The sequence below is a fragment of the Spea bombifrons genome, chromosome 5 (genome assembly GCF_027358695.1).
Source record: "Spea bombifrons isolate aSpeBom1 chromosome 5, aSpeBom1.2.pri, whole genome shotgun sequence".
Taxonomy (NCBI): domain Eukaryota; kingdom Metazoa; phylum Chordata; class Amphibia; order Anura; family Pelobatidae; genus Spea; species Spea bombifrons.
In genome coordinates this window covers 17372274-17385337 of record NC_071091.1, presented here as the reverse complement: position 1 = coordinate 17385337, position 13064 = coordinate 17372274, and the positions used below count along the sequence as shown (strand labels likewise).

Genomic DNA, 13064 nt, shown 5'->3' with positions numbered 1-13064 from the left:
GTCTAGGTATGGAGACCTTGGGCTGGACTGGGAATTAAAACCAGCTCTGGCATCTTAAGGTCAGCAGCTATATCTGTGAACTCTCCAGGCTTGACCTAGAGTCTCTGAGTGAAGTGCTGCTTCCCCTAGTGTCTACGTGACTTTTCTCATTTTGTGGGAGGGGAGCAGTGTTCGGCCATGCCCATTCTCCTTACACCTCTGGCTAATTTAAGGCTATCTGGGGCTAGCTCTGCCCCATACAAAGCCACTTGCCCAGAAGAGGGGGAGCTTGAGGCAATTTACTCTGGGATACGCCAGCACGTGGTGGGTGCCATCCTCCACCAGCCCACCTGGCATTAACCTGGATTGTCTGATGATGAATCTGGACACGACTGAATTAAATATAACAATGCCATTTTGGAGATTAGGGATATATTTAAAATGTGTAATGAATTTACAGTTTTATGTCTTGAGGGTTTTTTTTCCGGAGGGTTAGGTATTTGAGTAGATAAATTGAGCTTTCAGTTATCTGTTACCTTTTCAAGTTATTAATACCAAGTAAGAACATTAATCTGAATACATTGAAAGAGATATGAAGGAAAATGACTGACCCTTCCTTATCTTCTAAGTCTCTTCCACTGTAGTCAAAGAATATATTTGTATCTTCTGCAAGAGCTCTCTCAATCACACGAATGGTGCGGTCAAAAAAGATATGGAATTCCTCTGAGTGGACGATTTGTTGTTTTTCTTCTTCAGTTAGTTCTCTTGGAGGAGCTGTCGGAGTGGGACAAAATGAAGGAGAGCAAATTGTTATCATGAAGTTTTACTTCACATGTACTGTAGATGTTTTGTCTAAAATATATCTATAAAATGTAAACCAGACCTGGCCTCATAAAATCTAAGAGCAGGGTCCTTCTCTCCGGTAACTCTATGTCTTAATGTGTGTTAGTGGTCGTGTTAATTTTGTCTATTGTTAATTTTAATGTTATTGTTTTTTTGTATTTTCTTCTTATTTTAATTTGTATTTTCATAGTATTTTAATTAACTGTTCTCATAAGTAATAATAATAATAATATTAAATTGAGGGTGAAACCATATTACCAGGAAGTGCCATAAAAGTAAAAGTAAATTGTATTCCGACTCTTCTGGTTAAGTTTTAGTAATAATAGGTGAGGTTGCTTGTATAGTTGCATATTAGTAGTGTTTTGGGTTATTTTGGAGAAAGATTGATCATTAATACAATACTCATGAGCACTTACGCAATTTTAGCACAGGATCTCTGAATCTCTCATAATTTTTTTTTGGTATTGATAATTACTAATTAGTTGAAAACTAAGTAATAAAAGTAAGCAATAAATCTAAGACCCATTTTACCTTCCTTTTTGTCTTGCTTTTCATCTTGATTTTCAATTTCAGAATCATGATCTGTTTTAAGTTCCAATATCTCCTCATCTTCTTCTTCCTCTGTATGCCAAAACACAACAAAAACAAACAAAAAACATAATAGTTATAAAAAAGGTGCATTAAACCATTATATACATATCATTTAAACCTAGAAAAAACGATTTGCCATTTTCCTAATACCATAATCTAAGGGTTTTTACTAAAATTCAATAATTCATTTAAACAAAGCATATAGATTTTCTAAAGAAAGATGTGGAAGTTGATGAACTTGTTTGTTTGTATCCTTTTAAAAAAAGAAACTTATACTAACAATTGCCACAATTGCACAATGCTGAGTTCTGTAAATTTGTCACTTTAATGATGTGCAGGCAACATCTTAAAAAGGTGCATCTTGCTTTTCTAACATTCAAAAAACCAAATTAAATAGATGATAAGACATCGCAGGCAGAACATGAAGGCAGTAAAATGCACATATAAGCAGAAGAGAAACACCCTTTCAAGGTCACAGAATGACAGTAGAAGGTTTGTACTCAAAATGTGCAGCAGTTAAAATATTTTCAACATTTTGCCAAATAACATCTAACAGCATAAAAAACAAACCTGGTATAAGTGACAGGGAAGCCAGTGGGTGAAAAGGATGATCATGTGGGAATGGTACTTGGGGTGCAGGCTGTTCTTTTTTGTAGCAGGTATATAACAGGGGTGATTAGGGAGCAGGCCTTTCAGTGAACTTGCTAGTCAGTGTTCCTGCCCTCCCTTTCCCCTGTTAGTTGGTGATGTTTTTGGGTGCCGGTTGGTTATGTTGCCGTCACAGTGCAAGAGTTAACCACCAATAGGTGCCCATGTGATTCTATTTCGATATTTGGGCCGCCATGCATAGGGATGCTGCTAGTTGCAGCAGGCGCTACAGTTTATCCACGTATGCCAGCCATAGCGGTCAAAAGTTTATGATCGGTAGAATTGGCTCATGGAGTGATCCAAGGTAATTTGTTGGCCTAATGTTGGCAGATTGTAAGGAAGATGTAGTAGGTTTAAAAATAAAACATCATATTACCCGTTATGATAGTTTTAAATAGTGTTAAATGACAATTATATGAGTGTCACTGTGCGGACTGGATTGCCTGCATTGTGGACATATTGATCCATAGCTGACGTTTTACTATCAAGGTGTGTTTGTATTGATTGCATAAGAGGATGATGCAGTCATGAGCGCTACCTCCGTCAAGAATCTATAGAGTAAAAATCCATACTGGTGCAAGTATATCAACCAACAGAATATTCCTGCAAATTGGGCTCTTGGCCACTGGCAATTAGAATAGTTTTCAAAAATGACTTTTCTATACATAACTCCCAGTGTAATACTCAAAATACAAAAAACTCCCAGTGTATTTAGACAATATGGACACCTGGATGAGGACGTCAATTATTGCATTGACCTTTACGAACAACTGATAAAATGAAAATACTATCAAAAACAGGTTATTGATAAATATTTTCCATTTTGCATTCATTCAATGGGATACAAACACTTAAGGATAACAATGGCCCATGACACTGGTGAACTGTACCTGCCTATTGTTCTGAGTTTTTTGTGACAGTCCTGTTGCTGCAAATAGCCAGGGCAGAACATGCTTTATTGTTGCGTTAGTCAGAGATGGTGTTTTTTTTTCTATGCATCATAAAGCTGCATATGAATCATAGCTGTCGCATTCTGCACCTATTCAGCATTTAAGATCTGGTGTCTGCTTCAAAACAGTTTAACTTTTGTTGTGTAGAAAACATCTAATCTTTAAACTGTAGAACATTTGAACTATTATGGTTGTCATGGTGAAAATTTGTTAGTGTCAGATGCCTTTCATAGTCAACAGGAGAAAACAGTGCTGCCTAAAAGAAGAAGGCAGTTATATACTCGGCACCATGGGATAAGAGCTTATAAAAGAAAGAAAACTGCCATTTTTGTGGACTGTCATGATCTACACATTTAATGCTTACTCTCAACATCTATAACATCTATATATGTTAACCCCTTAAGGACAATGGGCAGTCCCTAAACCCATTGAAAACAATGCATTTTAGCCCGTACATGTACGGCCTTTGTCATTAAGGGGTTAAAAGAAACTGTCGTCAATAGTTACCTTGGCATAAAAAAGGTCAATCTAACCAATATTAAGTAATAAACCAAGACACAAAACACATGGTAGGATGGTAGGAAAATGCAGATTCAGATGCAACCTTCACCTGCTGTAGACCAACAATCCAGAGTTGGGTTGTTTGTAGAAAGTGATTCGATTCCACATTGGCCAAAATATGCAAACATGGACAAACTCTGATATTACAACACATTCAGACAGCAGTCCCCATCATCATTATCCTAGCTTCTCTAAAATGCACTCATACATGGAACAAACTTTTGTTCTTTCTTTACGTCTTTCACCCATGGAGAGACATTATGGATCCACTAGAACTCCAAGTTTAACGATTATGTTAGTTTCCTTTGGGAGTTTTGAGACAATTCTTATGAAAGCCGTGGGCAAAGTATAGGTTTTTCCTCTTGTAAAAAAGTTGTATCTGGTTGCCACATTATTTCAACAAAATAGCCGCACAAGTTTACATTTATTTAAAAAATGTGCAGTCAGAGACCTTATATCACAAATATTTTTTGCGTTTTTTCGCCACGACAAAGCTTGTGACTCAAGAAGCAATCTTCAAAGTATGCTATTCATTTTGCAACAACAATGCAGGATTTAAAACCAAATGTAAGATTTTTTTTACTGGAACCCCTAGAGCTATAATAAAGGGTAAACGAAAACAAGCAGGATTAGGTTCTTCAATTATGCAATCACTGAAATTAGTTATTCTGTGTCGTGTTTGTAATTTCCTGAATAATATAAAACTTTCCAGTTGTCTGCACAGTAAATTTGAATGGTTTCCGACAGCTAGAACTGCGAGTCTGCAAGCTGGGTGCAAAAGTGTTGTATTTCATAGAATATTTGAGGACAGTATCAATTCATGTTGAATATCTTCAGATATTACCCACCAAGAGTGCCCTAGCTGTGTTTCATATGCACCAATACCATGTGAAATTTGAGACTTTTCAGTTTTGGAAAACCCTACATGGTTTTAACCACTTAAAGAGTAAATGTTCATCAAAAGTGAGTTTGGATTTATAGTCAAAATGAATTTTCAATTCATTTTAAATAAGCAATTCTTTTGGTTTTTATTAGAAGGTTCAAATGGTTTAGCATACAATACAGAAACACTTGCGGTGTCCTTCTGGATGTGACGTTGAATGTGATATTAATAGAATAACCCTTGCTTTCTTCTACCAGGTCCTCCCAGACTACTATATATATACACTATATGGACCATTACACCAACAGGGACTTTTATGACATCACATTCTAAATACATAGACATTATTATGTAGCTAGTCCCTCCTTTGCAGCTATAAACCTTTCTGGGAAGGCTTTCCACAAGATTTTCGAGAGTTTCTGTGAAAATTTTTCCCCATTCACCCAGTAGAACATTTGTGAAGGCACTGATGTTGGACGAGAAGGCCTGGCTCGCAATCTCTGCCAAACAGAGAAGTGTGTCTCGTCACTCCACAGAACATGTTTCCACTGCTCCAGAGTCCAGTGGCAGTGTGCTTTACACCAGTCCATCCGGCACCGGCATTGTGTTTGGTGACGTGAGGCTTGCATGCAGCTGCTCAACCATGGAAACCCATTCCATGAAGCTCCCGTCGCACGGTTTGTCTGCAGATTTTAATGCCAGTGGAAGTTTGGAACTCTTCAGTTATGGTATCTTCAGAGCGACAGTGATTTTTACGCACCATGAGCCTCAGTACTTGGTGACCCCGCTATGTGGTCTTCCGCTTTGCGGCTGAGTTTCTGCTGTTTCTAAACGCTTCCACTTTCCAATAACACCACTTACAGGTGACTGTGGAACATCTAGCATGGATTTCACGTACCGACTAGGTGGCATCCTATCACAGTACCACGCTTGAATTCAATGAGCTCCTCAGAAGCTCATTGAATTTTTCCACAGACAAACATTTTCAACTCTAGTCCAGCTCTCAGGACTATACCAACTAACTTGACAAAGGGGGAAGTATGAACTAATAATTATTAAAGAGAGCATTTATTACGTTTTGTTTTCTTATGTAAGAAAAGTATGTGATGATTGCTAAACACAAGACAGCTGATACAATTCTTGTCCCACCACCTTCTAATTCGAATTCCAATTACTGTGCTTGTCAAAATGCAACTTTTCCAATGTTCCATCTTAAAAATAATAAGAGAAAATAGTTAAGGTAAAATCGTACTTTTATTTGTGTTCCTTTTTAAAATATTGCCTACAGCCAATCAGAAACATTCCCTGGGAGAGCACAGGTTAAGAACCGTACACATTGTACAATTCCACCAGTGATGCTAGAAGTTCCACTTTCACAGGCCACACATCACAATTGATGTTTCATTTCAAGTTTCTTCAGCTATTCCAACCTTGACGCCATAGGAAACAAAAAGAGCAAGTGTGGATTTCCTTCTGCAATGGAAAGGACTTTAATGAGAACATGTCTGTATAAAGATCGTCCCTGGCAAATGTGTTGAACTTAGGTGTTTGTGCCTGCATAAACTTAAGCCACAAGTAGGGATCTAATTTTTGACAGCAGATTTATAATAGGAAAATCTCAGCAGGAATGAGCAGCGAGTAATCCCAGACACTGCCTTTTTTCATCAAGCTTGTCTTGATTTAGTACCTTGGACAAGGAGTAGAAAGAGGGCAAACAGCAGAGGTAATCCTATCATGTTGAGTCCAGCCAGGTTCTTTCCATCACTAAGGCTTCCTCGTGCTGCTAACATGAATTCACATCATCTCTGTTTAGAGTTAGAGCCACTGACTGACAGATACGTATGGGTTTGCTCTAGACTGAAAATCATTCTAGATACCTATTGCTTATTACAATAAGTCTGGGATGATATTGAATCCCTACAGTGAAAATTGGATATAACAGTGCAATGTTTCATCTGTTTCATAAAATGTGGAACTAACCATAACCAGGTGCCCATAATTTCCATTTTATTTCCTAGTGACTACATTTAATTATTTTTGTAGGACAACATTGATAAAACGATTTAAAGTAATTTACTGTGACTCCTGATTTATTTATGAAAACCAAACATGATATTCATGAAATCTAGGTAAGCTACACTGGACTTCAACATTGGCGAAATATACTACAGCATATCTGGGAGCCATTTACATAAGTCTAAGGGCATTTATTGTACATAATGGCATTCTATTTGATTTCATACATTGATCTCATTTGAAAGCCGGTCTTGCACGGGGAATGCATATGAGCCCTTTCGTGCCTTTCCCAGATATTGACTATTCCCATTCACCCTTTCCAAGTCATACCTTCATCCACCCTGTATGATCGTTTAGCCATTGGGTAACAAGGGCAGGACTCCAAATACCTCACCCATTTGTCTCATTTATGGCCCTGTCCCATTTAATCAGTGTAGATATTGAGTCTCAATAGGGGTGTAATAACTCTGAGACTCGAGCATTTAAACCATACTGTTCTTTATTGGGTATCCTTTTGGACTAAACATTTAGCTCTAAAGAACATACCCAGCAGCAGTCTTGAATTTCCTAGAACAGTATTGATAACCAAGCGTAAGGCCTAGCTCTCAGCTGTCCGGGTCAGTATCCTGAATATCGGAATTGCTGCTAGATGTTAGATTCCAAATTAGACAATGCGCATGGAGAAATGGGGCTTTCGTTGAGCTAGGCACACTGTGTACCAAAATGTAGGTTAGCAACTATATTGGGATGGATTCCAATGATGGAGATAAATCTATCAAACCTGATGGAACAACCCTCATATAGACTGTTATGAAAAAACATGAGATACAAATACAGTGAATCTTGCCCAGTATGTCTGTTGTATCCCACATTTCTCCATTACAGTCTATGGAAGCGTGACCATCCAATCACTTGTCTTAGATTTATCTCTGATAGAGTTATCTCTATCAATGCAATCCAGTGCATTATCACTACGACTCGTTGCTGCTTTATAGTTTTTGTGGTGAATTGCTGCTACCCCATGTCAGGTTTTACCCATTGTGCAGTCATTTTAAAGTGTAACACTCAACTTCGACAAAGTTGATATAATTTTTCCAATTCCTTCCAAACTTTTGAGAAGAACACAACCTATTTTTGGTTCAAGTTTTGTATTGGTACTTTATGAAAAAAAAAGGTAATTTAAGCATTCACAACTGCGATTCCACAAGAGCTGTATGATGGCATTTTTATGTAAATAGAACAGGTAATGGCTAGTTTTGTCACTGCTGCACTTACGCTTATTAGTTTCTCTTTCTCTCTGAGAACTTTGGAACATTTTCAAATATTACAATATGACTGAAAGAGCAAATATTGCATTATTCTCCCTTTTATTATTCAAATTGTAAGAGGAAGTCTTTCATAATTGTTTTTCATTTTAACCTTGTTTCTCGGCGTGAGCTGATTTATACATTGGCAGCAGGAGTTCTCCTCCATAGTGTCTACGTTTGCGTCTTTCGTATTCATGTGTTTTTTTTTTAATAATCTATTCTTTTTAAAAGGCACTGTATATTCTTTGTGAGTGGTGGTGGTGGTGGTATTGTGTTTGAATTATTTTATCCTTTACTTTAGGTTTTTATACATTGTATAAATAGGTTTTTATTTTCTACACAATGTTGCTGTAGCCTCGATGATGTGGAATTACTTGGATAGATGAGGATTGGAGAATGCTAGCCAGAAGTACTAAACAACAGAGTGCATTCATGTGAATGTATTATTGAACACATAATGGACAATTTCAAAGTTTTGGGATATGGATTGTTATAAAGAAAAAGACTCCAGCACAATATTGATGCAATATGGGAAGGGTCATTTTGAAGAAGAAGAAATCATCTACGTCTATTGCTTGATGTAGGACAGGGACCCACTGTAAACAGTAGGATGTTTATGGTCCCCAAAGCAGAACATCCCCCAGCTCACAAATTCACTCAAACTTGCATAAGCACTCACAACAACTAAAAAGCAACTCACATACACTGGCATACAGGAAAGGCGATTATATGCAAGTTTAAAAATGCAGGTTACTCTCAAAATCAGTAATTTGTGACTTTAAATGCCAGCAGGAATCACCTTGCAAAGTAGAGGGTTATAAATAAATAATCATCACTCCTCACATCATGGTTAATAGGATATAAAGGTGACCCCTGTTCAATTTTTATTTTTATGATTTAGTTGACTGTAGTAAATTTGCTAGATTTAGATGAGGACATGCAAGTTTACACATTAAACTTGCATGCCCTCATCTGAAATTCCCAACATTTAAAGTTAAAAGGACTTGCAAACACATTAATATCACATCGCCTCTTGCAAGTTTGTCTCATTCAACATTGGCTATATTTACAAAGCCTAGTAACTCAGCTGATGTTTTTCTTATTTTAATTAAATGTATTTATTTAACCCCTTAATGACAAAGCCCGTACATGTACGGGCTCAAAATGCATTGTTTTCAATGGGTTTAGGGACCACCCATTGTCCTTAAGGGGTTAAATTTACTTTCATTAATGTAAATTAAAGTTAAACAAATCCCTCAGATTAAATGCAACACAATTTTTTTGAGTTGTGACATTTTTATTCTAGTCATCTCACGAATTTAATTAATCATTATCTTGTGGGTGGCCCATGATCGTCAATGTCCACAAAAGCTTCATGCCTTAAAATCAGGACACTTGTGGGTTGAAATGTTTTCCATTTATTGAAACTTCCTAGAAGAGAGTTCCTTATATGTTATGAAGTACATTTTAGAAAGTATTCTAGAAAGTCATGTTGTTATTGTGACAACATGAAACTTATGTCAGTTTCACGAACAGATATATGGAGAGCCAGTGAATTCATGCAGACAATTAAATAATTAAAGAGACAGAGAAATAAAAAGTTATGCCTAGTATACTACAGCCTTTATTAAAGAAAGTGTGGGAGGGGGGGTCATTTTACCATTTGTGAATAGCCTTAAGTACCCTAGGAACACATTTTTAATGTCTTCTACTTGTCAATTTCACAGAGAAATTTAGAAGCCGCTTGTAATCATATGTTGTCATATTGTGATATTAAGAAATAAAGGTTGATTAGATGGTGAAGTAAAATTACAGAAAATGAAGGACTGAGGCATTGACGAATGAAAACCAAACATTTATAATAATAAAAAAAATCTCATATTGTACCTAGCATGGACACTTTTCAATAAACATTGTCCCTGCAACCACTGTTAGCCATACCATGAGCTGTGCAATGGCCTTAAACGTTCCCATCATTTTCTTTAGATTAAGTCCTTGTGAGCAAGGGACTCTAATCTTTGTACATCAAAGAACTCTGCTTCTTGGATTTATTTATTCCCTATTACAGGATATAAAGCACCTGCCTTACATGAATAATCTTCCTAATAATACATTTTAATTATCTGTATTAATGGTAAAGAGCCACCCATTTTAGGCTATGGTAATCCACTGCACTATATAACCAAATACCCGTTTGAGTTATATCTACATCCCTGGGAATGCTCAGGGTTTGTCCCTTTGCCTCTGGGTTTTTGCCCCAATCTCGGAGTCTCGGGGTAAAGGGTCAGAATCTCAGTGTCACAGTCTGCCGCTGACTCCTTCATATATCACACACACATTTGATAATACCTGAGAATCTCAATTAGTCCTTTTGCTACCAGTATCTCGATATCCCTACTTAAATAGAGGTGACTCAACTAATTGCATCTTTGAATAGTGAAAGTTTGATGAGGACTGGTATTTAAGTCATTTGGTTAACACATTTGATAAGTCAGTTTTCAGGATCTGCTATTAATGGGTTAATGTGTAAGGAGTCTTAGTGACAGCTCATTTAGAAGGTTCCCATCTATAGCTGGGTGGTTCACTAATCATCAAAGTAGGGCTGCATGGCGAAAGCCTCCTTTACTCAACTGAGTGGCTGCGTAAGTTATCAAAGTTCAAAAAAAAAATAAAAATGGAATTCATTTGTAGCCTTTAGAGATAACATATTCCGTTCTAATTATTATGAATGGTGTTATTCATTTTCAACATGCATGTAAAGAAAAACGAGCATGAAATGCATTTTGCTGGTCTGTGGAGAAGAACTGAATAGAATTTAACAGCATGACATGTTCCTTGACCTCCCTCTGGTGCAGAGTGTAATGCAGTATCCAAGGCATGAAACGGCTTACAGAAGGAATCTTATGAAGTACAGCTTTTTATTTCTTCAACGCCACAACAGAGAGAAAAATCTGCTGTGTAGGAGTAATCTCCTCCTACTTGAAAAGAGATGGAAATGCTGTTGTCACGCACACATTTCAGCTTCACAGTGCATAAAACATTCTGGAGAGGATTGAAAAGTAAGTTACTGTAATTAGGGTGCATTATGGAATATCACTTTAAAACATGTATTTATAGACACGCGTGTTTATAAATACGTATGAGACCCCTATAAAGAAATATGCATCCTATGTGTTTTAATACATTTTCTTTACATGCCTGGGGTTGATATGGATTGATGGACATAAATCTGCAAATGGGGTTGGCCAGCTGAGGGTGGAAAGCGTTGCATGGCAATAATATATGCAGCTATTTGGGTTTTCAATCATGGTTATAGTGTTTGGAGTTTACTCAACAAGCCTAAATGTTCTATAACGTAGGCAAAAAAAAAAAAAAAAAAAGTGAAATACTTTACAAATCTTAATGAACCTAATCAGATGGTGGCAGCGGTGGCACAGGCAGGCTGCTTCAGGGGCAGCAGTAGCAGAGGCAGGCTGTTTTAGGGGCAAGGGTGGCATGGGGAGGCTGTTTTAGGGGAAGCGGTGGCATAGGGAGGCTGTTTTAGTGGAAGTTGTGGCACAGGGAGCTTGTTTTGGCGGAAGCGGTAGCATGGGGAGGCTGTTTTAAGGGCAGAGGCCTACTACGTCAATGTCTGGCTAAGCATATAGTGATAGAGATTATACTGCACTACTGTCAATTTCTGGCATAATGTATTGTGATAGGAGTTGCACCATATCTGTTCAGTAAATGTTATTTATTTGAAAGTATTTCATTTATTTATAAGTTAATTTATTTTTTCAGATTCTTATTTTTTTTTTACAGTCTACAAATTTGTGAAATAAATATTCTTGCCAACATTACATTTTGTGTGTTTGTGCCACAGGATCCGCCCCAGGTGCCAAATACTCTAGGTATGCCCCTGCTAAACACATTGGTTTACATACTTTTACTTGAGGATTATCCCCTCTCATTTTCACAAGGACCACTTTACTAAAGACCTCCAACTGGTCATGTGCCTTCAGTTATGTTTACACATACACTATAGGGACAAAGGTACTGGGACACACCTCTTAATTATTGAAATCAGGCGTTTCAATCAGACCCATTGTCACAGGCCTAAAATCAAGCACCTAGTCGTGCAGTCTGGAATTGGGAAAAAAATGGGTCATTCTCAGTGAATTCAAGCGTGGTACTGTGGTACTGAGTGCTGAGGCGCATGGTGCTGAAGAGCTCCAAACTTCCACTGAGATTAATATCAGGACAAAAACTGTGTGGGGAGAGCTTCATGGAATTTATAGAATTTCCATAGCCGAGCAACTGCATACATGGCTCACATCAAGTACAATGCCAAGCATCAGATCGAGTGGTGTAAAGCAAGCTGCCATTGGACTCTGGAGCAGTGGAAACATGTTTTGTGGAGTGACAGATCACACTTCTCTGTTAGGCTGTCTGGGTTTGGCGCATGGCGGGAGAACGTTATCTGGCTGGCATTGTGCCAACTGTATGGTTTGGTGGAGGAGGGATAATGGTATGGGGCTGTTTTTCCGTGTTTGGGTCCCTTACTTCCAATGAAGGGAAATCTTTATGATTCAGCATACCATGGCACTTTAGACAATGCTGTGCTTCCAACTTTGTCGGAATAGTTTGGGAAAGGCCCTTTTCTATTGCAGCATGACTGTGCCCCGGTGCACAAAGCAAAGTTCATAAAGACATGGTTGGATGTGTTTGGTGTGGAAAAGCTTGACCGGCCGCACAGAGCCCTGACCTCAACCCCATCGAACACCTTTGGGATGAACTGGGACGGAGATTGTGAGACTTCTCGTCCAACATCAGTGCCTGACCTCACAAATGCTCTACTGGATAAATGGGGAAAAATGCTCCAAAATCTTGTGGAAGCCTTCCCAAAAAAGTGGAAGCTGTTATAGCTGCAAAGGGGGGGTCAACGACATATTAATGTGTATGTATTAGAATAAGATGTCATAAAAGTCCCTGTCGGTGTAATGGTCAGGTGTCTCAATACTTTTGTTCATTTAGTATATGTATGTATAGTCTCCTCTGTTGTGTATAATGATACTTTATATCAATTTGTGCCTCCAAAGATATAAAAAAAATAATCATTTGGAGCAAACACTAAAAGTAATTTTTACCTGCATATAAGGATGCTAACCCATGATAAAAATAACAGGCAAGATATAATGGAAGAAACAAAATCATAACACCTTGGAAACCAAATAATAACATTATTACAGGAGTGAACCTCTGAATAGGTGAACAGCTGCATAAAACCACCACTAGTGCGGATACTAG

General features: G+C 37.8%; 1 protein-coding gene across 4 annotated transcripts in view; it reads right to left on the bottom strand.

The window, feature by feature from the left end:
- Window positions 1-13064, bottom strand: part of DYNC1I1 (dynein cytoplasmic 1 intermediate chain 1) — a 144863-nt gene that overhangs the window by 73458 nt on the left and 58341 nt on the right. For all 4 annotated transcript variants that reach the window (XM_053468406.1, XM_053468407.1, XM_053468409.1 and 1 more), the window contains 2 exons: window positions 1354-1443; window positions 591-753 (listed from right to left, as the gene is read on the bottom strand). In XM_053468406.1, the coding sequence (XP_053324381.1) occupies window positions 591-753; window positions 1354-1443 (253 nt within the window). The remainder of the gene's footprint in view (window positions 1-590; window positions 754-1353; window positions 1444-13064) is intronic.